At 46.9% G+C, this 26,069-nt stretch overlaps 1 protein-coding gene across 4 annotated transcripts in view; it reads right to left on the reverse strand.

Annotated features, from left to right (window-relative positions):
* The window catches only part of LOC139051532 (papilin-like), a 532,082-nt gene that overhangs the window by 193,252 nt on the left and 312,761 nt on the right, over nucleotides 1-26,069 (reverse strand). For all 4 annotated transcript variants that reach the window (XM_070528503.1, XM_070528504.1, XM_070528502.1 and 1 more), the window contains one exon: nucleotides 13,200-13,334. In XM_070528503.1, coding sequence (XP_070384604.1) covers nucleotides 13,200-13,334 — 135 coding nt within the window. The remainder of the gene's footprint in view (nucleotides 1-13,199; nucleotides 13,335-26,069) is intronic.

The following is a 26,069-nucleotide window of genomic DNA, read 5'->3' on the forward strand; positions in this document are numbered from 1 at the left end:
ATAGCTAAATGATTTCGTGGTTTCCTGTCCAACTGCTATGGTCATACAAAATTCAAGTCTTTTCTATTCAAGCTAAATGGTGGCTTATGCGAGTAGTGTTATTATTGAGGTCTATTCAATTATTTCAACCATGTTTCTTTGCACCATCTCCACCTGTGTATGGCGCACAGTACCTTGGTCCTTGATTGTCCTAGGCACAAGAGTGCGCCCTACAGCGCTTGTCGTCGACTACACGAGGGGCAAGGCAAGGTGCTGCCACGGTGCTGGGTAGCCTTTAACATTCCATAGAGAGGGAGCAGCAGAAGTCATGCCATCGTCGAAATACGATAGAACACTAAATAAAAAATTGGAGGACGCTTAAGCTTCGCCTTCAAGAGTGGGACGCGACAGCGTTCCCGTCGACCCGCCAAGGGGTATAAGACAATGCGCTACGGCACAGCGATCACTTACGATGCACCCCGCATCGGACTTAGCGCCCACCTATCACGCGGTGAGCGTCGAGCAACGCAGCGTTCGGCGCGGCAACGAAACGTGCGCCTGAGCGAACGGAACGAACCAAAGAACTCGGTGTCTCGGAGGGGAAACGATCTACGCCAGCCAAACGACGCGATCGGCACGGGCAGAGAGATAGATAGTAATCTAAAGAAAGGACCGGGAGCACGGAGAAGCGTCGTCAGGGGAGAGGGAGTCCCGCGACGCGCCTGGCAGCGGTCCCAATGCGCGCGCGGCGCGCCTCCTGTCGGGGCAGCGCCGTACATTGAGAGGAGGGGGTCTTCTGTGTTTGCCGCAAGATGGCTCTGCGTGTGCGGAAAGCGCAGAAGAAATGCAGCGGAAACGCACTTCGCAAGTCGTGTAATTGTGACTTCTGTACGTTACATGTTCATAATTACCGATATACACCGCAGTATAACTTTCCACGGCTCGTTTCGAAGGCAACACCGCATTCACTAGAGGCGCGTTTGCACCGCTTGGAAGCATCGAACTCGTGGCTGAGTGGTAGCGTCTCCGTTTCACACTCCGGAGACCCTGGTTCGATTCCCACCGGGCCAATCTTAGAAGTTGCTTTTTATTTATGAAGCGCCTGACGTGATTTATCGCTCACGGTCAACGCCGCAAACGCCGACACCGACACCGACGCCGACGACACCGGCTTTTCTGCGACACGAGCTCCTTAACGCTATCGCGTTAATATTCAAGTGTTACAAGTGTGAATAACAAGAAGGTCATTGCAAGGTAGTATGAACAGACAAGGCACAAACCACTTAGCCAATGGTGAACGCTTCAAATAAATAAAAAGCAATCAAGCACGTAAAAAATTGCACAGCATGCGTGTTATGGTATGAGGCGGGTGGGTACGTGGTGGCTATAAATAGCTCATGTCAAGAAGAAGGTGCAAAAGAAGTAGGTGAAGCGAAGAACAATTTAACAGACAGAACACTTTGGTTTAACATATGAGAATGCAATAAAACAGAAAAATAAAAGAATCAATCTAACGATTATATTTGCAGTTGGGACTGATTAGACAAAAATGAGTTGTGAGTCAAAAGAATAGGCATGTCTTGATATGAACGTACTTTGATGTTTCTTCGCTATTTTTTAGCAATCTGAGGCCTACAAGGTATGGGGCTGGAGCTACTGACAATGAGAGAAACAAGGAGAAACAAACCTTCGCATTTCGCGAAATGCGAAGGTTGTGGGTTCGCTTCCACCTGCGGCAAGTTGTTTTTTCATCCACTTAAATTTCCATTAATTTATCATTTATTAATTTCATTTATTAAGCAAAAGTAATTTCCGCTATGTTGTCCTTGGTGTCAGTGTCTGTTGGCTTCTTATAATATGACAATGAGAGAGGAGGACGAGTTCATTCTTCGGCTAAAGGAAATTAAACTTCAGCACCGGAAGCTCGAGTATAATGAAAAGCGGCTGGCCTTGGAAGAAAAAAAAAAGGTCTCACTATTTGACGAAAGACTGCAAAAACTAGAAACTCAATGTCAGCAAAATAATGAAAAGATGCTTGAGAACATAAGCCGTATGATCGAGCAGCATGAAAGCAAAACGCTGAGCCTTGTCAAACAGCACAGCTTATAAGTTTGGCCAGTAGAAGTGGGATTATCTTTCAATAAGGCTCCGCAGAAAGACACGAACGAGGTGTCTTTGTGTCATTCCGTGTCTGTCTTTCTGTGCAGCCATTTAAAAGAAATTAAGAAATAAAGTACGTTAACTGTGTTGAAGAAACCCGAGTCAGCGTTGTGGCCTCAAATAATTATCCAGCAGCAGGGTTCAACTCCCAAATATCGTGAGACCTGTGAAGTGTACATGCAGGTGCGACAGTTCTCAAGGATAGCACCAACTTTGTACATACGTGAAGCATTTTGCCGGTGCAATTTCTTATCTTTTAGAAAATCCATAAAAGCAAACAGACTGCTATCTTTCTGAAGGCCCATTCATCTGCTTGCCTTTAAATGCTCATATTTTTGTGAAAGGCACACTGCTGTGCAGTAGGATTAGACCCGCCATGATGTTTCAGCAGCAGAGGTCGCAAGGGGTAGGCAGGATCACCGCACAGGCGAAGACCTCGCTCTTTGACCCGCCGTGGTTGCTCAGTGGCTATGCTATTGGGCTGCTGAGCACGAGGTCGCGGGATCGAATCCCGGCCACGGTGGCCGCATTTCGATGGGGGCGAAATCACCCGTGTACTTAGATTTAGGTGCACGTTAAAGAACCCCAGGTGGTCAAAATTTCCGGAGTCCCCCATTACGGCTTGCCTGATAATCAGAAAGTGGTTTTGGCACGTAAAACCCCATATATTATTATTATCGCTCTTTCACAAGTTTCTCAAGCTTTTGGTAAGTCTTCCTCCTTCGGAGGATACCTGTAGTGATAGGAGCACAGAGAAACACTTTACTAATTGAAATTACTTCCGTTAGCTTTTAGCAAATCCTTGCAACGTGTGTTTGTAGGTAGGTTGCCATTAAGTCTGTACACATGTTGAGGAGACTGCTTTCTGCATATTTTTTTAGATTAGCATTTATTCATGCAATAAGACTAGGTTTAAGGTATCATATTTAAATATTTTAACAAAGTTCTACCCATTACCCAACAATCAGATTTACATATTTCCACTGCTCTTTAGTGAATGAATAATTGTCTTTCATGAGCGTTATTCCTCATGTAAATGTGATATACCCTAAACATATACAATTACAAAGCAAACCAGTTCATGACACTAGTGCTAATTGGGACATGTCGCTATTTTAACATGTTGGCCTTCCTAATATTTATAATGCCGCCTTTTCGCAGTCACACTATTTTATTACAATGTGGTACAAAGCCCATTTATCTCACAGGCCACCTGTACATACAAAACCAAGCCATTCTTATACTCGCATTCAATTATTATATAATATAGCAGCAGTGCCTCTTCGGTGCGTCACAGCGTTAGTATACTCTCAATTACTGATCTGTTGAAATATCATCTCGCGACTATGCTGTTCATATCAATGAATCATCTTTACACCACGACGCGTATTTTGCACTGTTCTTAACACCACTCCCACTACATTTGTCTGAAAATAAATGCTGGTCATCAGCTAGTACACTTGAAAACATTGTTTAAAATTTAGTTTATGATATGGTTAATTGGTTTTGTAATTTTTGATTATTTTGTGTTCATTTTGTCGTTATGACACAATGTTGACGGCTATCTCGCAATTACTCTAGCATTAGATAACATTTCTCCGGACAGCCTTGTGCTCTCAGACCTGTTTCAGCATATTTTTTTCACTGTTGTTTTCTGCTGAGAATCTAAAAAGCTTAACCTGCGTTTGGTCTGCAGTTAGACATTATTCACAAATGGATCGCTTGTTGTTTCCTCAAGCAACACGAAAAGTTTATGTCTTTTCTCGTATAGGTGTGACTGCATGCGTGTTTGTCTGAGTCACCTCATGCAGCAATTAGCTGTATATATTGACAATCATCAATGCCGGGAACTTGGCCGCGTCATGACGACTGTTCATGTATGGATCTTTCAACTGGCAGATAATCCTATTGGGGCACATGAAGGCCTGATATTTCAGCGCGTGAAACCGTTTGTGCCCAGACAAGAACAGCTTCTGGTCCTCTGATGGTCGGCAAATGGCCCTCGCTGTACTATCGATGAAGCTCCAGCAGCCTTTTTCGAATACAAGACCAGCAAGTAAACATTGCGTGAATAAATCACACATTGAGACAGTACCGAGAATATACCTGGCGAAAGTTTTCCAAGTTAGCGAGCTCCAACAAGAAGTGGTTATTTACGTGGTGTAGAAGGTAGTCAAAAGCACTCTCAAAGTACCGCATTTGTCGCTGGCGAAATCACCGAGTAACATCGTCCGAAGAGTGGCTCCAGTTCACGCAGCTAGTTCGGATATGCCAGGCGCTGCAGAGTTAGGTAAATACGCTCATATCCTGGAATTTTAACGCACTGCGGTGTCCACGCAATTTCCGGCAGTAGTAGTGCACTCTGCAGCCTTCGCACATGGTGTTTTTTCCAAAGGAAAGTTCGTGCGGAGTTGCCCGCGTTCCATCCTATGTTTAGGTAGCCGTGAACTGAGAGCGGGTCTGGTTGCGTGTATTCGAGCACTTCGAGGCACAGAAAATCTTCCTATTTCCTACCACTTCAACCGTGGGCATAAGTAAAGGGTCATCTAGTAAACTTTTCAATGGTATCGCTTGTCGCGCGAGCGCGAATCACTTAACACGACGGCACGGATTCCACAAAAACGTCGCTACCACATGGGCACCTGTCAACAACGCTGTAAACAGGGCTTGGATTGGATCCGGAAAGGATTCCGTGACCATCACAAAGTCGATGCTTTATTTTTTGCGATGGAAACTGCACCACTCGGGCCTTAAAAGCACATGCCTACGTGTTATAGAAGCAAATAAGTTATATATATATATATATATATATATACGTGTTTTGCTTTGTACAAATCATAGAAAGTGAAGTTATTTTTATTTCACTACGCCGTTTTTAGTCCGAGGGCGCCGCAAGCACGAAGGGCCCGCTCCGCTACGCTAAACGCATAGCTGAAACGTGAAAATCGCGCGCGGCTCCACTATGCCTTAGCGCGGCAACTGGAAGCCGAGCGGACCGTAAATACGCTCAACTAAAACACTCTAGTGTTTTCGTGTGATGCTTATGGTTACTGTAGGGGGTAGAAGTCGCTGAAGTTTCTACCATTCTCGTTGTATATTCACGCCACTTCCCTATAGAGCCACACAGATGAATGTATTCACTGTGTCATTTTTGGGATTTCAGTTAACTTGTATGACTATTTTTGCGTGTTAACTGTGGCGCCGGTATGCTGTTCTGATGCGGGAAGGCCTACCTGACCGATTGACAGGGTATTTTATTTCTTCGCTGTCCGTGTTTGCAAGTACTACAGTGTACAATTTGGTTGGCGCAAGGTATGTGCAACTTGGGCCAAGAGTGCATGCTTCCGCAATTTGTCAGCTAGGATGCGGAAGAACACAATCACCGTCCGAAGGTGCCATAAGCGCTGTCTCTAAGTTATTTGTAAACTTCATGAACGTAGTCCGTCAGCGTGCATGCGTTAAATTTTATTATTTTTTTATATCGCCTGTTTCAGATGCCGTAATTCTACTCCTTGAACTTGATTCTTAAACGATGCCTAAATTACTTGCATGACAACCCGAAACACGTATTCAGCTAATTAACAAAAATTCACAAATAACTTTGTAATTAGTTACCTTACGGCACATATTGCAATTTTCGAATTGTATCCGGCGAGATTCTCAGACGTATTCATTCGGAATGACTTTCCAAGAAACACCAGCTTGAAGATATGCGCCATCAAACTCACCGTAAAAATGCATTGTTGGTCTACTTACGATCTTAACGCAACTAACGCGCGGTACGGGCTTTACAACAGGTGCGCGCTTTGCTAACGTTACGACCGCAGGCTGAACATACCTTAATCCAGTTTAACGGTAAGATTTATGATGCCTGCCACTGGCGATTTTTAAAAGTTCCGTAAAACTTAGAATTATCACCCTGAGCGTGCAGATGCCCGGTAAGCTTCTTATAAAGTGATTGTATCGCCGCATAAAATCAAAAGTAACATTTTAATGTTTTTAATCGCTTTACTGCGTTTGAATAATTCCGGCACGGTCGACGCGCGACTACAGCTTATGTCGTCACATCAAGGTAGGTTTATTGTACATAGGCCGATTAGCAAATGGTTATTACATGATGATGTTACAAGCCTCCAAGTGGTAAGGTGAGCTTATCGGCGGTGGTTCTAGCGCACCGTTAAATCTACATAAAACGAGCCCATCAACGAAGCGCAAATTGAATGCCTGGGCTTACGACAGTTTAATTTGGAATGTGATAGCAGAACACGAGATTTGTATGTAGCGCAAACAAGCATGTAAAAGGTGAACTTAATGAGAGCAGCATTCCGGGTAAGTTGGTAATCCATACTTAATGATATTGCGCGACGAAAACTTCCCGTCTCTGGCTCTCACAGAAAAAGAACCAAGTTTCTTGGAGGCGACATCACGTGACTCGTAACTATGTTGCATAAATTCGCACTTCATTTTCTTCTAAGCGCATGCGCCGTCCACACTGCTTGCCATGTATAAAATCGACACAGTGGCACAATAAACTTAGTTGAAAGTTTGCTCTTGGCGTGTCGTCTTCTCTCACGTCCGTGTCGTTTTTTTGTCGCGCATAATCATTTAAGTAATGTAAAAGGTGTAATAAAAAATACGTTTCGATAATTTTCGATGAGCGAGCATCTGAGGGCCACGCTGAAACTTAAGAGGCATTTCGAAATGCATATGCGCCGCAGGAATCTTAGATTTAGACATTGTCCACTTCTAAGTAATCAAGAAAACCTTCAAAAGACATCAACACAAAGTGCCAGAGTTTATGTCGCAAGAGGCATAAACGCGCCGAGATAGATATACGACCTGACACTTATGCTCATTTCGGTATGTGTGTGCATGCGCAAATTCATATAAGTAATATTTTGTCATGTTTAGTCATGTTAAAACCATTAGATAGAACGTCCATGGCGAGACTGAGTAGCAACATTGAAGTGTACGATACGCCAACGTCCCTCCCGTCCCCCTGCCTTCCACTTCCCTCCCTGTCGCATGGCGCATGGATGCTCGAAACCAAGATTGCTCAACTACCGTTGTCACGGCGCAGCATTGTTCGAATAGGCGAAGCACCGATCAACGGGCGCCAAAAGGTCGTGGGAGGAGGAACCGGCGAGCAAGGCGAGTATTGCCGGCCACTCGGGCAAGTCGTGGAAAATGTTGAAGGCCGGTGTAGAGATTTTTTAGAGCGCAGCTCTTTGGCGCCCGTTCCTGCGTTTCGCAGCGCCGTCGTGCCTAGCCGCAACCAAGGGCGTCATCCACGCGCTTCTGTAGCTGCTCCTGTTGTCATCTCTCGCGCGCGATGCGAGTCTTGCTGTCGCCTTGTCCTCGAAAGCCGGATCGCGCGTTCTCGCCTATGATCTCGCCCCCTTCCTCCGCGCTTCGCCGTTGCGGTGACTCTAGCCACTACCGTCCACTCCGCCTTCGCCGTCCCTTCTCCCGCTGTCGTGGCACTGCCCCGGTGCCGGCGGCGGGCGCTCCCTGCCCCCTCGCGCGTCACCCACGGCTCTCCGCTCCTCCGTCTCCGCGTCGCGTGGCTGTACGGATCTGAACCGTGTCTCTCGCTTCTCCGTTTTGCGGGGCACGTTCCACAGTGGCATTAGTCGCCTCTGGCAGTGCCGTTGCGGTGACTCGAAAAACAGTAAGAGCGTTTCGTGCCGTTACTTCTACTTACCAGCCAAGCCTTGTGCGCCCACATTGAGGTCTCTCTGTGACTGATTGAGTGTGTGACCTCTACTCAATAGCCCTGTTTTCCACCCATTTCCTCAACCCACCTAAGAAAAAATATTAAATAATAATTGCTAATCTACACCTGCCCCCCTCTCCGCGGCGGTGACCCACTATACGGTGGCTAGATAGCGCGTCACCGGAGCGCCGGCTCGATAGCGGCGGATCGCGGTGCGTTCTGCCCAATCCAAAACGCAGAACCACCTCCGCTCCGCACTGTGCGTTCTGTATGCGGTTGCCTGTTGTTGAAATAAAGCAGCAGCTGCGCTCAAGGATCGCATTACCAAGAAGCGTAATCGTTGGCCAATTTTTTTGTTCTTCGCGCGACCTTGACGCCCCCTGTGCATTCTCTGTCCCACACGTGCATTGAGAAGGTTGCTAAGGCTATAGGGGTTACGAATACCCCGACATATGTGGCATCTCTGTGCAATACTGTCCCTGAATTGCTGACAGTGTATGTATTGTCATAGGGTATATGCGCCGTATGACCGGCTGCCGCCGTTTCTTCTGTGCTTGTCAACGCACAATAGAGGTCCGCCACGGACTCTAGGGTGTGAGTGTGTGTCTGTGTGGTGTAATACAAGGGCGCGACCGCTAATAGCAGGGAGGAATGACCTGTTCCCCAGCGACTAACTAAAAGAGGACGTGGCCAACACCTTCGCATGGGTCGGGACACAAACGGGTGAACTTGATTTGATCGTCACCAATATCTGCCGTTCCCCTACCCAGGGAGCTAGTGAAAGGGGAAGTAATTCAAACGCAGCTTTCGGTCCATGCTAGTAAGTCTAGAATCTGAGCCTGTAATCTGCTGAGAAGTGTCGAGGGACTACTGCCGTGCAGTATCACCTTAGCCGCGTAGCCGCGTCTCAACTCCGAGTGACTAGCTGACGTAAGAGACGACAAACCAACATCTGCCCCAAAGCTCATGGTAGTTCCCCACAAGTTAGCTGAATCTGCTCGAGAGAAGTCGTCAGATCTAGACTCCCAGGAAACCGAGCGCAGCAATCGAATCCACCGCAACAAGACCTGCTCGCCAGCGTTCTTCGGGAAAGCTCTGCAGTCGACTACACTGTTTATTTATTTATTTATTTATTTATTTATTTATTTATTTATTTATTTATTTATTTATTATAAGTTCCTCAATCGCCGAAGCTTTAAAGAGGGAAGTGGGGTTCAAATTGAAGAAGCAATTGAAAATTCAGAAAAAAACAAGATGGCCACATTATACAAGTGTTAAGAAATACAAGAACACTGGGAAACATTAATTATAACAAACAGTAAACATGGTCTGACATTAAGCAAGTATAGTGTCGAGTAAACCGAAAGGAAAAAGAAAAGAAAGGTAGACACCCGCGGTTAACAATACGCCTCAGAAGGGTTTGGGTGGACACAGGACAAGGACACAGGACATATGCCAGATGCGTACATACTGTAAGATGCCCAGTGAATGTGCACCATGCGAACAGATATATATCTTTATTGGAGATGTATATGCTACGTATTGGAACAAGAAAAATAAATATATCAGGCGTTAGTATCGCAAGCAAAGTAATCAAACAAGCATTTTCGAAAAAGCGTACTGTCGGTGACAGATGCAATAGAAGTCGGCAGGTGGTTCGAGTCTATAGTTGTGCGTGGCATGTAAAAAAATTGAGAAAGTCTTCGTATTGCAGCGGATGCAGCCTACTTTATTTTATTAACTTCCTGCTGCTGCCCGCCCATGCGTATGCAACCATTTCTATTTTTCATTCTGCTTTAGTGGAACATTGTTAAGTGTATTCTTGTGCAGCGTTAGTATTTATGCTCACTGTTAATTTCACGTTGTATTTCTTTTGTCGTACTCATTGGTTTCTATTAAGTGCGTGTGCTTTAGTGTTCTTGTGCCATTTATTGTATTTTTGTACCGTTGTCAGTCGATAAATATTGTTTCTTTTTTTTCTTTCTCCCGTCCATGACCCTTTTACTGTGTTCGCTTGGGTATGGAACGACCAACCGGCTTGTGTACCCGTTGGCGACTTCGCGCCGACGTCGAACGGGTGACAAGCCGTGACAACCGTACTGACACATCTAATATGGTATGTTGTGCATAAGGCTGGAAGTTCGACTTGCCCTGCACCTCTCCTTCACCCGCCCCGGCCGAAAAAAAAAAGAGACTATAGATCTCCGTATTCTGAGATTTCGCCTGAAGTACGGGTTGAAAAGGTGGAAATTATCGAGGAGCCAGACGTTAGAATTGATCTTAGGGCCAGGCCTAGAAGTTAGCCGGTGACAGTGCATATAAAACCATTCTGGCATATGCAATTGATTTGAATTCAAGCGGCTGGCTAAGGCATCGGGTCGCTTCCGGACTCAAAAGTTCTTTAGGTCTAGGTACAATAATGCGGCTTAATTTACTCATTCCAAATGGACGCATAGGTGGGCTAGTTCGTAGTGCGTTATTATAAAAACTTTGAGCCCCATAAACACACAGAGGTCGAAGAAGAAACACACACCACACGCACTCACTCACAAGTGATGTTTCACACAACATCAAGCATCAGTTGTGAGTGAGCGCGTGTGGTGTGTGCTGCTTTTCTACGTGCTGTGTGTTTACAGCGCTCAAAGTTTTTATAATATTTTAATTTACTCAGAAGAATTTACTCACCTTCTAGCGCCACCAGGAGTGCGTTAAACATCTTACAATTGGTGTATATTGAGCATTTTAAATGTCGTCACCGGCGTTTACGCTGTACTATGTACTAGTTCAGTGATAAGCGATTCAAACGCGATATTCGCACAGCATACCATACCGAACGACAGCCGACGCTTTTTGCGTTACTGGTGACTGCTGGGTGAGAGTCGGGGAACGACATGCAGTCGCTATGCACCACAAGCGCTCCCGCCCTCATCGTACAGCACGATGCATCAGCTCGCCCACCCCAGCGTCACCCCGCGCAAGGCAAGCGCCGACAGCCATGCGCTCCGAGTATTGTTTAACTCACTGAGCACTCTATATTCTACGTACGCATATACAGCAAAATATGTGTGCGTTAGTGCTTTTTCTTCTGTTTTATGAGCAAGCGGTGGATTTGTGAACTAGGATACTGTAAGCCTGGAAAGCCCAGGCTGATTATCTAAATATGTCTCAATCCGTTACAGCTAGACTCGTGTATCTAGGAAGCCTATAAAGGTTAAAAGATCACGCTTGGCACCGTGCACTGTTTTGGCCAAGCGATCAAGTTCTCATGGCACCTATTCGAATGATCTTTGAAAACACGTGATTGGCGATCTATCCTGAATATGTTCTCAACTGGGTCCTCTTTCCTTGCTTCCTAAGTATAAACTTCAGCTTTTCGTTACGTGTATACGCTGCATGTAGCATGTAGCATGTAACAAAGCGGAACAGAGACTCTGCGGCACTGGTGCATCCACTGTTTTTTGCGGAGCGATGCTTTAAGATTTACCTAGCCACTTTGAGAAAGAACCAAGGCAGCAACGTCCGGGCTGCTAGTTCTGCACTTCTCTGTTAGCACCTAATGCCCACATCGCGGTTTATACATACCATGACTGGCACTCTCGACAGACAAATCGCACGATGCTGGCGCGGTACACCGGCAATATGTATTCATATAATGTTGCCCAAATTAATATTCAAACACGCGCCACGTGTGGAATTCGCGGCGGCACCGCTAGATGGCGCAGCGTGTCCAGAGGGAAGCGCGAGAGAGGAGCCCGTTTGCGGTACACGCCTCACATACATCATTTGTTTAGGCGGCTGCAATACAGTGCGTCGCTAACTTGTTTCAATGCTAAACGCGTTAACATCGACATTCGTCGTGCGATGAGGTGTGCTGGAATTTCTTTTGTCTTTGTTGGTGATAAGGTTACCATAGATTTAGCCAATATACCACATTCCTTGCTTTGTCCTAAAGATTCCATATTCGTTGATTGCGTTGGCCCATCAACCACTCAATTAATTATCAACGTTTCCTCTTCCTATTACTTAATTAATTTCCACATGGTGAATTACAAGCAAACTGCTAAAATGTACTGCTCTGCTTCGATCTGTTATTCTACCTAAGCTACTTACTCTGCCGTCGCCGTGTTCACCGCTTCGACAGACTACACAACGGCGCAGGTGGTTCCAGTGCATAAAACAGGTAATGAGCCTTGTCGTGGGAACTACCGCTGCATCTCGTTGATTTGTATTGTACGGAAACCTTTAAAACACATAATATATTCCGCCTCATCGATTTCCTGGAAAGCAATTCGTTGTTCCATGCTTGCCAGCATGGTTCTGAAAAAAAAAAAACATTTACACGCGCTTCTCAACTTGTTTGTTCGGCTAACAATGTGTTCTCCACCTTAGTTGAAGGATTTGATGCTTACTGCATTTTTTTACATTTGGAATCAGTATGTCATGATCTAGTTATTTATAACCTCGGTCAGCTTAATATGAATGAAATGTGCAGTCGTATAATAGGACATTTCTTTCCAATCGTACTCCGTATGTTACCACTAATAATTTTCATTGACCTTGTCACCTGGAGTGCCACAAGGATCAGTCTCGGAGCGGTTGCTTGATTTATATGGACGATCTCTCGAAATATGTAACTTCATCACCAATTAATATGCTTGCGGGTGACTGTGTAATATACGGAAAAACTGCTAACCCTGCTGATTTATCTAAACTGCAAGGGGATCTCCACAACATGTAACTGTGGTGCAACAATTGACTAATAAAGCTTACCGCTAACAAGTATAAATTGATGCGCACATAACGTACAGTCGACAAAGGCGATCAGCCTGAATGGATACTCATAAACACATTTCTATCGTCAGTTGACACTGAAAAATACCTTGATATAGCTATCATTATTGATCCGCCACTAAACATGCATGCTAATTATGTTACTGCTAAAGCATAGGCACGTTGGGATATCTTCGCCGTAGTTTTTTCCACTCTACTCCACTTCTGATAGTGAGCGTCCTCATCGTGGTCGTTTATTGCCATTTGTTTAGGCTAGTAGTGCACGGCAGCAGCATTGCACCACGATAACTGGGACAGTGTGCTTACCATGACGGCCAGCCTTCTGAAGAGGGAGCAATGTTTCGGATATGGAAGAACAGTATGTCCGAGCACAGATAAGTTGGTGCGAAGTAGTGTTGACGGTAACATGGCCATAACATTACTTTCGCGTTTATCTAACATTCAGTACGATGTCCCAGTGCGTGTTTCTGTCGATGCGGTGCTCATTTCTCTGGCATCATTTCGTTCCTCTGGCACCTATTTGGTATTCACCGCCCTGCGCATGCCACCTTACCTAGAGCTGGTTTCATAGTGCCGTCTGGAACTGGACATTCACAGGCGAAGCACGACTCGGAAGCTTCCCTGCTCTGGCAGCCGCCTGGACACTGCTCTGGGGTTGGCAGACAGCTGGCCTCCTTCAGCGGGCCGTCTGGGCACGGAACGAGGTCATGAAAAGAAGCAACAGCCTGTGTTAACGACTAAATGCAAAAGCACGAACTTACTTTAGTACCTTCCTATTCTCTGGGATGCTAAGCAAATGAACGCTGCGCCTTCAAATAGAGAGTAGCCTTGAAATTCTAGGCAGTGCAACTCATTGCTGCAAAAACAAGGTCAAAATATCGCGTGCATTCCATCTTTAATGTCCTATGAACCGCACAAATATGCACTTCTTCCACAATACACGTGGCAGACTTTAAAATTAAAAATTAATCTTCAGATCCAACGCACATGTTTGAATTATTGTCAAAGGAAACTTTCGTAAAGCCTGTTAATTACACACTACAAAACAAAAAAGAAATACGACGCTCATAGTTCTCTTTATTGTCATTATTTCCAACGTTTAATCCCATACAAAGTTTCTGTTTATGCATTGCACAGGTCGGTACATTAACGTCACACGATGTTCACGTTCACGCCTTACACTGTTCACAAGCTATGCCGAAATGCAAACAGCAGTTCATGTGAATGCCCACTGGGATGTCGATGCTGTAATGAAACAACGATGGAGGCGACCTGTGGTGTTTGCCGGGGGAAAAATGGTGATGAGAGTTGTCTGGGCACAGAGAAGTACGACGCGGAAGCTAGGGGTAACGTTGACTACTATTCGCGTGTTTTATTCCCCCGTCACTGGTGTAATGAAAACAGTCGCTCTCACACGTGCGACGCCACGTGACGTACACATGCGCAAATCATCTCAATGGTCACCAAGGTAGAGCTTTGGACAAGTGGCTGCTGCATAAGGAACATTTTTCCCAGCGCATTAGACAAGGACGGCTGAATAGAGACCCACATCTCTCTTTGTGCGTGCGTGTAGATTCTGGCATCCTTGTCATACACACTGGGAAAAAGAGCGTGCATAACATAGAAATAGTTGACTTTAGAAAGGCCGAAGTATGCGTGCGATTGTGGCCGAATGAAGAGAACAACAGAATATATTGCGGCTCATCGCACTGCTGTGCTGCGAGACCTAATTTTGATGCCAGCATTGGACGCATATTTATTCTTTGTGTGGTATATATATATATATATATATATGTATATATTCCGCCGTACAACAACCACCACGATCAGCAAAGTCCATGAAGGGTTTTTCAAGAAAGCTCCCCTTTAAGAATGCCAATGTAGGAAGTACATTGGGTTATTCACTACACGAGCGATTACACTTTTGTCTCACTCTAAACACAACAATCATACGGCGCCATTGTTTAACCACTTTCGCATATTATCATTTGATTGTCGACATGAACAGAGTATAACATTGTGTGCCTATAAGATCCTGAATTACAATCGCCGTTTTAATGTTTCAATGTTCCATTCTTTATTACGCGAAGCGTGTTACAGCTAGTGTTGCGGCTCAGGGTAGCACTTATGCGAGGAATCCACCTGGCACAGGAATGAGTACGTCCGGTAGTAGGAATGAAGGAAAAGGGGTTTATTTTACGCCATATACACTTGCTCCAGATACGGAAGCCAACACCATGTAGGAGCATATGAAACGTCTCAGTTGACATCAGAACACGTCAGCACACCTCCACTGCACGGAAGATCTCCGCTTTCGAAACCAGTCGTCTTCCCTAGGAAACTCGACTCAAGAATCTGATGACTATATCTCGGCCAATGGCAATCGTCCAATCGGTCGCTATATCCCTCCCAGGATGGCGCTCTGTTCCGCCGGATTCCGCCTCCTATGTTGCACCTTCGCCCCCGCATATGGCGCAAGGGTCTAGCAATCTGGGAACCGGAGGTTGATGCTGCTCCCAAGGTAGCTTTTAACGTGTGGCCCTTTCACCAAGTACTTCAGCCTGTCAGGGTAAGGTTAAGGGAGAGTGATCTTCATGGTAGTCGGCACCTCGAAGTGAGCTCCTTTGTTCGCGCGTCACAGTCTATGTCGGGTCTGGCGTCGTCTGGGCGCGCGCTAATGAAAGGACTGCCTCTTTGGAAACGGCAAGAAGTGTTCTAGAAGTGATGGCTGATGACACACTGCAGCTTGAGGTCCCAGCCTTCGCTTGGTTGCGGTCTAGTACCTGGGAATGCACAAGCACACAAACACTCTGGTCGGTGTGCCCAAGCGATACGACCACCGGACGGCATGATACCCGCATCGCTTTACAAAGTTCTACCCCTCTATCTGTCTCGCTTTTCTTTTTGTCGTGGGCAGCCCACGGCAAGACAGAACTTAGTTGCCCTATCTCAGTAACAACGACAGTGATACGCACAGAACACTTTTTCTTTATTTGCCATGAGTTCGTTGCTTAAGATTCCCGGCTCAGACCATCTGCATTCTTACTCTGGCTCCCTTTCCTATGCTTGCACCCGGAGTGGTGTTCTTGCAACATGACATTCCATCTCAGCAGTCTTCCGTTTTTTTTTTCTTCGACATTTGCTTTAGCCATGCAAGAGGGCAATGGTCTCTCTCGGCCGTGAATTTCGTGCCTTGAATGTAGCATCCTAGCTTTTGAATGACCCGTAGTATACACAAACAATCTTTCTCAGAGGTACTGAACACGTCTTCTCGCGGTGTCAGTTTTGGACTGAGGTGTAGCACGGTATGGCGTCGAGCCGTGCTCCCCCAAGGACAGCAGGAGATAGCATGAAACTTTCCTTTCTCACAACAAACCACTACTCGGCAGCACCGGACGCTCTTAACCGCTCTCGTTAAGTTGGGCAAGGGCGGCACCAAGACAATGGTTGCTGGCGTCAGACTAGAGAACGAATTCGCTGCAAAAGTCTGGCGAGACAGGCACAGTCCGTGAAGACGAGGTTTTCCTCTCAAAACAATCTACATATTCAGAATAAGGCTCCGTAAATATTCCATATCCGTGCGACTCACGCACTAAGATTTTCTTTGCCGTGTGCACAAGGCACCCGCACTAAAGAAATAACAAAAAAAATGTTGCTTGAAACAACACGAAGATTCCAGCTGATTTCTAAATACTTCCACGCACGCTTTAAGCGGTGCTCAAAACGCTGCCGTCTTATGAATACACATGCCAGGCACGTACCAACGCTTTGCTTCTCTGTGTCTGCGCAAGACAAAGCTTAATGGAACGGTACAAACACTTTCTAAAATTGCGCTGTTAAACAGCGGCTCCTCCAAATAACGCGTCTCACTTTTCAAAGAAAAAATATCGTGAAAACTTCCGAAAAGTTAACTGATACTCAAGCGTGCCACTACAGGCTTCTAAAAAGTAACCTAGGCTTCAAGTTGCAAGCTTATCTAAAAAAAAAGAAAATGAAGCCCATGTGCTTAAAAAGAAAGAACGGCCCATGGTGAAAACAAAGCTTCCAAAAATTTATGCGCGAAAACCATCTCTTTCACAATGTCAGTGAGCTCCTACAACAACCAATCTAAACACAGTCCAAAACTTGCTTATCGGAACCATCTATAGTTTCGGATATCTCAAAGCGTTTAACCAAACTCTAAAAATAAACAAACAGACAAACTGTTGTTTCCACAAAACCTAGTATCGCCGTTCTTCATTACGAATAGCCGACGATTGCGTCATCTCTATAAGCTGTACTCGAGGCGGGCGCGGTCTGCAAGCACTTCTTGTCCGTCTTGTCAACCAGGGAATACAAAGGGCACGTAGTTCATTCCTTTCACTGCAAACTCCCGACACTTTACGTACTGGCAGCGTGGAGTCTATGCTCTGCACTACAAATTCACTGCCTGGTATGACCACTTCGCGTCGCCTTGTCGCCGCGGTCTCCTGTGTCCTGCAGGTCACACCTAGAAAGGAACTCAACGAGGGGGAACATAATTGCCCACTGGCGTTTGTCCTCCTTAGCGCCGAACGCCTCTTTCTTTTCGTGCTCTTTTGGCGGCTCGGACGAGCTCTGACTGGAAGCATTCCAAACGACAAATGCACCTTTCCAATTATTTCACTGCGCTGCCCAGAGGTTTTGATGGTTTTCGCTCTATACAGCCGCATTGCCTTCTCTGCGAAATTCCCGACTCCACGACAGCTATTTCTCTTAGCCCGCTTTCTGGAGCTCATTTCTGAGCTCCGTTTTTTTTTCGCTTCCCTTTGGCGGCTGCTCAGCCAGACCCTCTTCCTGATTTTTTGTCGGAGAAATCGGAAGGATTTCCTTCTCCGGCTTAACTATGTCTCCGGAGCTAGCTGTTTTATGCGCTTTCTCTACACTTTGTTCAGCGTCGTAACTCAGCGCCTTACCCTCTTCCTGAACTTCTTTCGTGGAATTGACCACTTGCAGAAGTCGGAGCGCCACCTAGCGCGAAAAACCGGAAGCTTTCGCCTCGCCGCTTGGTTGGAAAACCTCCCGGCTCCAGCCTTGCTTTGGTACGGTGGCATCGAGTGACGACGTTGTGTTTGCAGAGCTTCTTTCGCGTTTTGTGAAAGCGTCGACGTTCTTAGGTAGCTGCCATATATGACCTGCCTTAAATATGATTGAAGAGGACTTCATTCTCTTGCCGTTTTTGCAAATGGGACGGACAACTGACTTCTCAGGGCGATGGATAACGAGCGACAATGCCTGGGGTTATCTTCATGCAAACACTTCGTCCGTTTGTCAGGCACACCGCCGATGGGCTTTAAAAAATAGGGTTAAGTTAAGCACATAAAACTTAACGTAAACACCGTGGACCCTCCACTTGGCCTCATAGGAGCTACGTACACGCCATCCATGAAGTCGGGCATCTACGGGGTTACAGCATAGTTCACAAAAGCCATTGGCGACATTGCCGGAGAGCACTGTGAATGTGTGGCCGGATGAGTGCTTTATGCCTGTCGCATTCCCCGAGCTCTTAGTTGTTGCGTGGAAAAGTAGATGTACACCTTCTAGCTTGTAAATTTCATATTCATCTCGTGCTGTTTCGCCAAACTGCTGTGTTGCATGCTTGTGGTTTACGAAGCCGTGTCCCAAATTTCGCATGCGCTATATGTACGCGGTAGGTTATTCAGTCTGTTTTTGCGAGCGTTAAGGCCTCAAAGCTTACGCCAACCTATTTTATTATACGTTATATTACCTTAAATAGGGACCCTGAAACAATTTTGGCGATTTTCTACAAACGTACTGAGTCGTTAGAGTAGGTTCTTCTGATCATTAATTGATGCATCTAAGTGCTCTGCGTAAAGCGTGTAATTTATTATAAGGTTTTAAAAATACCCATCGCTGCCGATCGCAGCGCACTGCTCGGCGGAATTTTAAGCCGCCCCTACCCATATGATGCAAATAACCCATATTACGTCACATGGGCGAGCTGTCTGATTGGCTGACCAGGGCGCGTGGTCGATAATTTTTCCAACTTTATGCAGAACAAATGATGCTCGCAATAGTTGGAATGTTAGTTACTTTGTTTTTGTAAAAAGAAAATAACTTAAAGAGAATACACAAGAATAGTTTTTTAGTACACTTCAGCACTTCCGGCACACAGCAAGTGTCGTCTGCTTGTGTTACAACGTACTCCATTTCGACGAGAGCTCCGCGGTCAGAGTCAGTCCCAGTCTTTTCGCGAGCACTATGATTCGACTTTGTTGCCTTGTGGACTGCAAACCTAGCGACCTGCAAACCGCGAGTCCAGTATTAGGGCAAACGCAAGCGCAAGGGGACAGGGTCTGGCCGCTTGACTGTGCCGGGATGAGCCACGAGATGAGCAGAAGGGCAAATGTGAATGGTCTGCACGGTGCAGCCACCTGGTGGCACAGAGCTCAACCATACACAGTAGCAGCAACGAAGTGTATTCTTTGCTGCTGGTGTGTATTTTTCGCAGGAGTGTAATCATCAACACGTTGATTTATAAATGTTTAAAATGCTTTACACTTGGTTAGAGCAATATTAGCGCTTTGTTTGACTGGTTAAGCGCTGCGCCAGCAAGTGTCTGGACCGTGCAGACCGATCAGGCTGCTCACGTACGTCTACGCTAAAGTTTCTTCATCAGCTTGAGTTTATGCCTCCAGTCATTTGCCGAAATGACCAGCTTGCCTGTATTTAGCGGAGTACCGGACACGTTCGGCGCTACGACAGAATGCTCGCAACGCACGGTGCTTCGATAGCTCTCGGTCGACGGCCAAGCGGCTAGCGGAGAGGTCTCGCGCGGGAGGGGGCGTGCTCCTAAACAACCGGAAGTGAGCGATGTGACGTCGCATCGTGACGCTGAACCAGTGAAGGCGGAGCTTAGCGCCGCTCGCTCGGCGAGCGAGTTGAGGAGGAAAAGCACAGCTAGGGAGGAGGGTAACTTCTAATCGCTTGCAGCTCCATTAATACGTAACGCTTCACTTAAATTGTGGTGCGAATGTTCTACTTAAGCTGTACCCTACGCGCCTACAAAATTTGTCCGAACCGTTTCAGGGGCCCTTTAAATATGGGCCGCGCGTGCGTCCGCAGGCCAGTACGCTCCCGCTCACTCGCGAATACTCATCAAGGCAGATAGTTTGACGAATTGGTTCGAAGTCATGGTGGAAGAGAGCGCAACACAACTGGCATGTACGGAAAAAAAGAAGACGAGCGCAGGCTCACAAATGACATGAAGTACATAGACTGGCCGCATCTGTTTGCACCGTTCTTCACAGATCGCTTAATCGTACTCGCATATACTCAGGGTCACTCAGTGACGAGCGCGAAGGAAAACTACATTCTTTATATTTTACAGCCTCAGCGAGCCCTGCCAGCACGTCGCTGGCCTTCTGTTCAGCGTTGCAGAACTGGCAGGAGATGACAAGGGAATAGAAGTCGCCTGCATAAGCCACAGATCCTAGAATGCACTGTTAGCTGCCACGGCGTGCCGTCCGGGTTCGACCGCTTCACCACTGCCGTCCACAAACTTCTCCACTTTAACCTTCGCGGGCGGAAATCTGAAGAAATTACTATTTCCATTTCCATAATAATAGCTCGTGCAGCCGAAAGCGACTCAGTTGGTCGGCGTGTCACGCCCTTGCTGCGCAGTATGCTTTCCAACCACGGAGACGGCGCTCACGAAGCTCCGCCCCGCGGCCGGTTTTGGCGCATGCGCAGTCGTACTTCTGCAAGTGGTCAATTTGGAAAGACTTCCTACTTCTGCTTAACTACGTCTCGGGAGCTAGCAGTTTTTTTCTTCTGTGCGCTTTGTTCATCGTCGTAACTTAGCTGCTGAGCTAGCTCGTGTGTTTCGGACGTCGTGAAAGCCATGACCTGGGCTTCAGCAAATGTGCACCCACTTTTATTGAGTAGCTACTAAGAGTTGTTCGAGAAAAGATAAGGGTAGCCTACCGGTAGCCCGTCAGATACTGCTGCTACTGTCTGGGTGCTACTGCCTGGGTGTCTCAAGGCAAAGTTCTCATGCGGAAATTGGAAAAGACACCAGTTTTGCGCATAATGTGTGAGGAGGACTTGGCGCAAGTTGTTTAACAGGTCGTATGGTGAAAAAATGGTTTTCTTAGTTGCGATTCTGCACGTCATTTTTCTTTATTTTTTTGATCACTTTGTTCAACAGGATAACATAATCCTGTCCTTCTGTAGAGTCTTATATGTGTCTAAACCTATTTCTTCATATTACACAGCTTTTTGTGTTACCAATGCCCCTACTCTTCATCTACATTATGCAACTGAACATTTGTATGAAACTTTCAATATTGCTGGGTGCTGGATTAGTGCCTTATATCATTTCTCTCTTCTCTTTGCTAGTTTTTCTAACATTGTACAACGAAACTATGGATTCGTAACGATTCAGCAGCATCCCTTTCTGAGTACGTTTACCCTTCTCAAAGGCTGCTGTTTTGTTATAATTGCTATAATTAATTTTTGTATACATATGTTATCACCACTGCCTACTAATGGGTTCAAATACAATGGGTTCTAGTCCATCGGAACTAAATTCACGCATTGTAGACCAGCGTATATCACCCATAGCTTTGCTTCACATTAATATGCAGTCTGCTTGCTGCAAAGAGGACAACCTGTTTATTATTCTTGATGAGCTTAAATTTGATTTCTCCATTGTTATGCTAACAGAAACTTGGTACCGTGATGACTCGAACGTTATTAATATCGAAGGTTATAATCCAGTTCATTTAAATAGGAAAATCAGGATGGGGGTGGCCTATGTATGCATGTTAAAGATGAGATGAGATACGAATGGCTTAACGAGTCGTCTCAATGAACGGATGATATTGAAATTGTATGTCTTAAAGTAGAAAACTGTGTGTTTGCTGCAGTATACAGACCACCCTATGGCAGCATAAACAATTTTATACAGTTTTTAGATAACATATTTTCCTTCGTTAATGAGAATGGATGTCAACTCGTGTTAGGAGATGACTTGAATATTGCTATGTTAGCAAGCACAAATAAGCAAAAGTATCTTTTCGGCACTTCTTGATTCCCACTTTTTACCGAATGTTATTGTCACTCCTAGGGCGCTATAACGTAAAACTATTCCAAACTTTTCTATTCCAATTCTGCTATCAACCCTCCACGATTGGTCCAAAACTTTTATCGACCACCCCCAATTGAACTGTCTGTCACGCGACGTCACGAAAACCGCGATACCTCCCCATCTGATATGATGTGTACACACTGATTATGCATGACTTGACAGAAAAAAGAAATACAGTTATTTCTGATTCGACCCCTTTTCGCCATTAGCCCTCGGCTATTGGTAAAAATTTTCGGGCTGCACCCACTTCACCTGCCTGTCACGCGACGTCACAAAACCGCAAGAACTCACCGCGTCAAAGTGACGTGTACGCGATAAAGATGCATTAATATGCCGAACAAAACTGAATTTTCGTCGGAATAGCCGCAGGCTGCCCCGTTCCGAAAGGAATAGAAGATGGCTGCCACCGATCACTCAGACGCTGGCTACTCGCACCTGCTGGAGAGCATGGGTGTATTTGCGTGTAATAAAACTTCTTGCGTGGCCGTGTAACGTTTTCGAGCACTTTCAGCATGTTTACGACCTCATTCTGCCAGCTCTTCTTTGCTGAGGGTCCGTTTAAGCGTCATTCTTGAGCTTCCGTTTCATGCCGCTGCGATTTTCGACCAGCCACCGCAAGCTAAGTAAGGGAAAGCCGACCAATCGTAGACGCCGGTACCACCCTCTTCATCCGGTTATCGACATTCAGTGCAGCCGCTCGGCCCCATCGAATTCCTCTCCACTTGAGCGTTCTCCTCGCCTCTTGTCAGCCAATTAGATACGACAAGCCGTTCACTGTAGGCAATGTTATTCGCTTTTCAAGCAAACAAAAGTGACCTCCTATGAACGAGGAGAGCGTTTGATTGGTCTGTTCAGACAACGCTGTGGGTGACCGCCCGATGCTTGCGTTGGTGGTTACGTAAATTGGACGTCAGAAAATTGGAATAGAAACATATTGGAATAGTTTTACGTTATAGGGCCCCTACTCGCATTACTGACTCGAGTGCAACATTAATAGACTGGTTCATAACAAACTTTCCCTATGACTCCGTACTTTCTGGCACTATTTGTACCGCTATCAGTGATAACCTACGTATCTATATTATTGTACACCAATCCCACTGCACACCTAGACAGGCTGCTTCTGGTATATATTATAGGGCTGTAAATTTAAACTCCCTTTCGCGCTTTCGTGATGAAATTGCGCAAACACAATGGGATGACGTATTTTCTTTCTCCTGTGCTGAATTAGCTTACGACAACTTTATCCGAACGATCACTTTAGTCTATTAAAAACATTTCCCACTTCAGATTTTTAAAAAACCAAAGCATGCCCGCAAACCTTTGATGACCACAGATATCCTAAAAATCATGAAGGAAAGGATAGGCTGGTAGCTCCGGATTTTCGCCCCGTTTGCTGGTTTATTTTCCCCGCTACTGGAACTCTGTTGTTTATGGACCACTTTGGCGGTTCGTAATTACTACTGGCGCCTATCTACAAGGTACGGCGTCATCTACACCCTCCTGCTGTGCCGTCGAGCTCGAGTTCTTGTGCGGCTTCGCGAGTGCGAGTGCCCCCGTGACATTCGCCGCGCCGGTGCGGAGCATCCAAGCTGCTGTCCACTGCGTCGAGGGAGCGGACCATTACCGATGCAACTGCCATCCAAGCCAGGAATGTCTCCTCCGTGGGGACAAGTGCAACGGGTGAAGGCGGTACCCTGAGCATGGGTTTCACCAACGTGGAGCAGAACAGGCCTGCTGTCGTGGCGCACACCTCAGCCAAGAGGACGAAGGAAGCTACTGGCCTTCCATCGGATGAAAATGTAGCTCCAGCAGCCCCGAAAAGACCTCGCTCATCACAAGGCCTGCCTGCACGACCGACACGCACGTCTCCGGAGCCGCCAACGACTTCGTGGTACAAGGTGGTTATCAAGCCTCGTGCTAGATATGACATGTCCACTCTGCACAACTGTATCATTCAAGCGGCCCTGGACGCCTGCCTCGAGACTTCCCGATTTCAAGGTTTTGCTCTGCACAAACCCACTAATACGATCTCAGTATGGGTGTCTTCTATGGCACTAGTTTATAAACTCGAAGAACTGCAACAAATACAAGTCTCGGAAGAGTGTGTCCTTCCAGTCCAGGCATACCTCGCCAGTGGTACAGATTTAAGACGCTACGCGGTTAATGGCATTGACCTTGACAAAGAACCCGAGAGGCTCCTGCAGGAACTATCGTGTCCCACACACAAGGTCGTGGCTGCTCGCTACCTAGGCAGCGGTCGTGCGTGCCTAATCACGCTTCAAGGTCCTAATTCCCCACCTAAACGCATCCTGTATTACGGCTGCGTACTGCGCCCGCGTCCGTTCAAGCCTTCCGTTGTGTACTGCTACCCTTGCTTTAGACAGGGACACATGAAATCATCCTGCCCATACCCACCTAAACACGACACCATGGATCCTGAACCATCGGCATCGTTTAGATGCGGCCTATGCCAAACAAACGATCATGACATCACTTCCACGACGTGCCCTACGAAGTTGAAGGCCACTAAGAAGGCTCGACAACGCCATTCTCGACAGCGAGCACGGCCTCCTCGAGATTCAGCAATGAAACAAGTCCCTGTGTACAACCGTTACGCCGTTCTGACCTCGCTGGAAGAGGACGCTAGCCAGGTGACAAAAGCAAGTACAGAGACAAGTGATGCTGCCACTCGTACCTATAGCGCAGCTGTTAGGTCGTCCACTTCACGACCGCAACGGGCATCACAATCGATAGAAGACACGCCGCTTCCTTTGGCAGACGAAGAGTTCGAGATTGACGCTCGCCTCGCCAACCTTGAAAGGGAGATCCAACGTCTCAAGGAACGCCGTACACTGCTCCGGCGTCGTCATGACGGAGTGCGGCCGTCGCATTCGCCGTCGTCGTCTAGTCCTGCTCATATGGCTAACCCGGCATCTGTGTCGAAGCCTCTTTCACCCCAAGAACTCCTGCGCTTCGTTGCGCAACAGCTCCAGCATCTCACCTCCGTTCTGCTGGCCAATCCTAATCTACGATGGCTGCTACGTCTTCAAGTGTGCCAGAAGGCATCTTACAGTGGAACTGTCGCGGCATCGCGTGGAAGGGCGGAGAGCTGCGTCAGCGTCTCAGATATAGAAAGCTGCGTGCTTGGGCTCTACTGCTTCAAGAATCCAACGGCCTGCCACCCATTCCAGGATTTGTGGCATACTCATCGCCTTCAATGTTGGATCGTAGGAGTGCTACGCCCGATGTCCCTCCAGGAAAGGTTGCAGCGTATGTAAGATGCACTCTTCATCAGACTCGTGTTGATCTTTCACGGTGGTGTACTCTATGGCAAGAAGTCATGGCGGTATTGGTTCGTCTCCAACGCACGGACGTTATCATCGTTTCATACTATGCCCGCCCTTACAGCGGTCGTGCGGCTCAGTTGTGTCTCGGCTGGCTGGTGCACCTATGACAGAAACATCCTGGTTGCCCCATTATAGTTGCAGGAGATTTTAACGGGCCACACCACATGGGGATACGCTATTTCCAGTGCGCGTGGTACATGTGTGCTGGACACATTTATGGACGCCCAATTCACTCTGCTTAATAATGTGTCAGTGCCTACTCGTCAGCGAGACCACCCTTGCGCGCCGCCACACTCACCGGAATAATCTTGGTGGCTAGGAAGGACGACCGTCTCGTGGTCATGTGAACCCGACCACTGGGGTAGCGACCATCATCCGATTCACCTTGGCTTATCTTCGGGCGGAACAGGTCGCCTCCGCCGACTATGTCGAGTGGTGGACTGGGATCGATACAGAGCGGAATCAGAAAGCAATGTATCCAACTTCATGGTGGACCCGTCCCATTGTCTTAAGGCGGCATTAGTTGAGGCGACACGTACGTCGTGGGTTGATGAATCGCGAACCCCTCCTGATTTGCAACTTCTGCGTCTCTGGGCGTCGCGCCGCCAAGCAGAACTTGCATCGGAATGTGACCCTGCACCAAATACCCTCAGCTTAGAGGCCCAACGCCTTACTGCAGTAGCTCGGCGCCATGAACACCGCTTAGAACGTGGCCGTTGGATGGACTGGTGCTCTTCTCTCGGACCTTCGTCGTCCAATGCCTCCATTTGGCGCACCTTCCGAGTAATGGAACGTGGTCGGCGCCCTCCAGAACCCACAGCCTGCGCCCTGTTAGCATCGGGCCAGACACCAGCAGTATTCGCAGAAACTGTCGCCCACACCTTTTTTCCGCCTTTGGACACAGCACCGCCTCCCTTCGTTGTTCAACACTGCCTTCCCGCGG

This window comes from Dermacentor albipictus, unplaced genomic scaffold (genome assembly GCF_038994185.2).
Source record: "Dermacentor albipictus isolate Rhodes 1998 colony unplaced genomic scaffold, USDA_Dalb.pri_finalv2 scaffold_12, whole genome shotgun sequence".
Classification (NCBI taxonomy): domain Eukaryota; kingdom Metazoa; phylum Arthropoda; class Arachnida; order Ixodida; family Ixodidae; genus Dermacentor; species Dermacentor albipictus.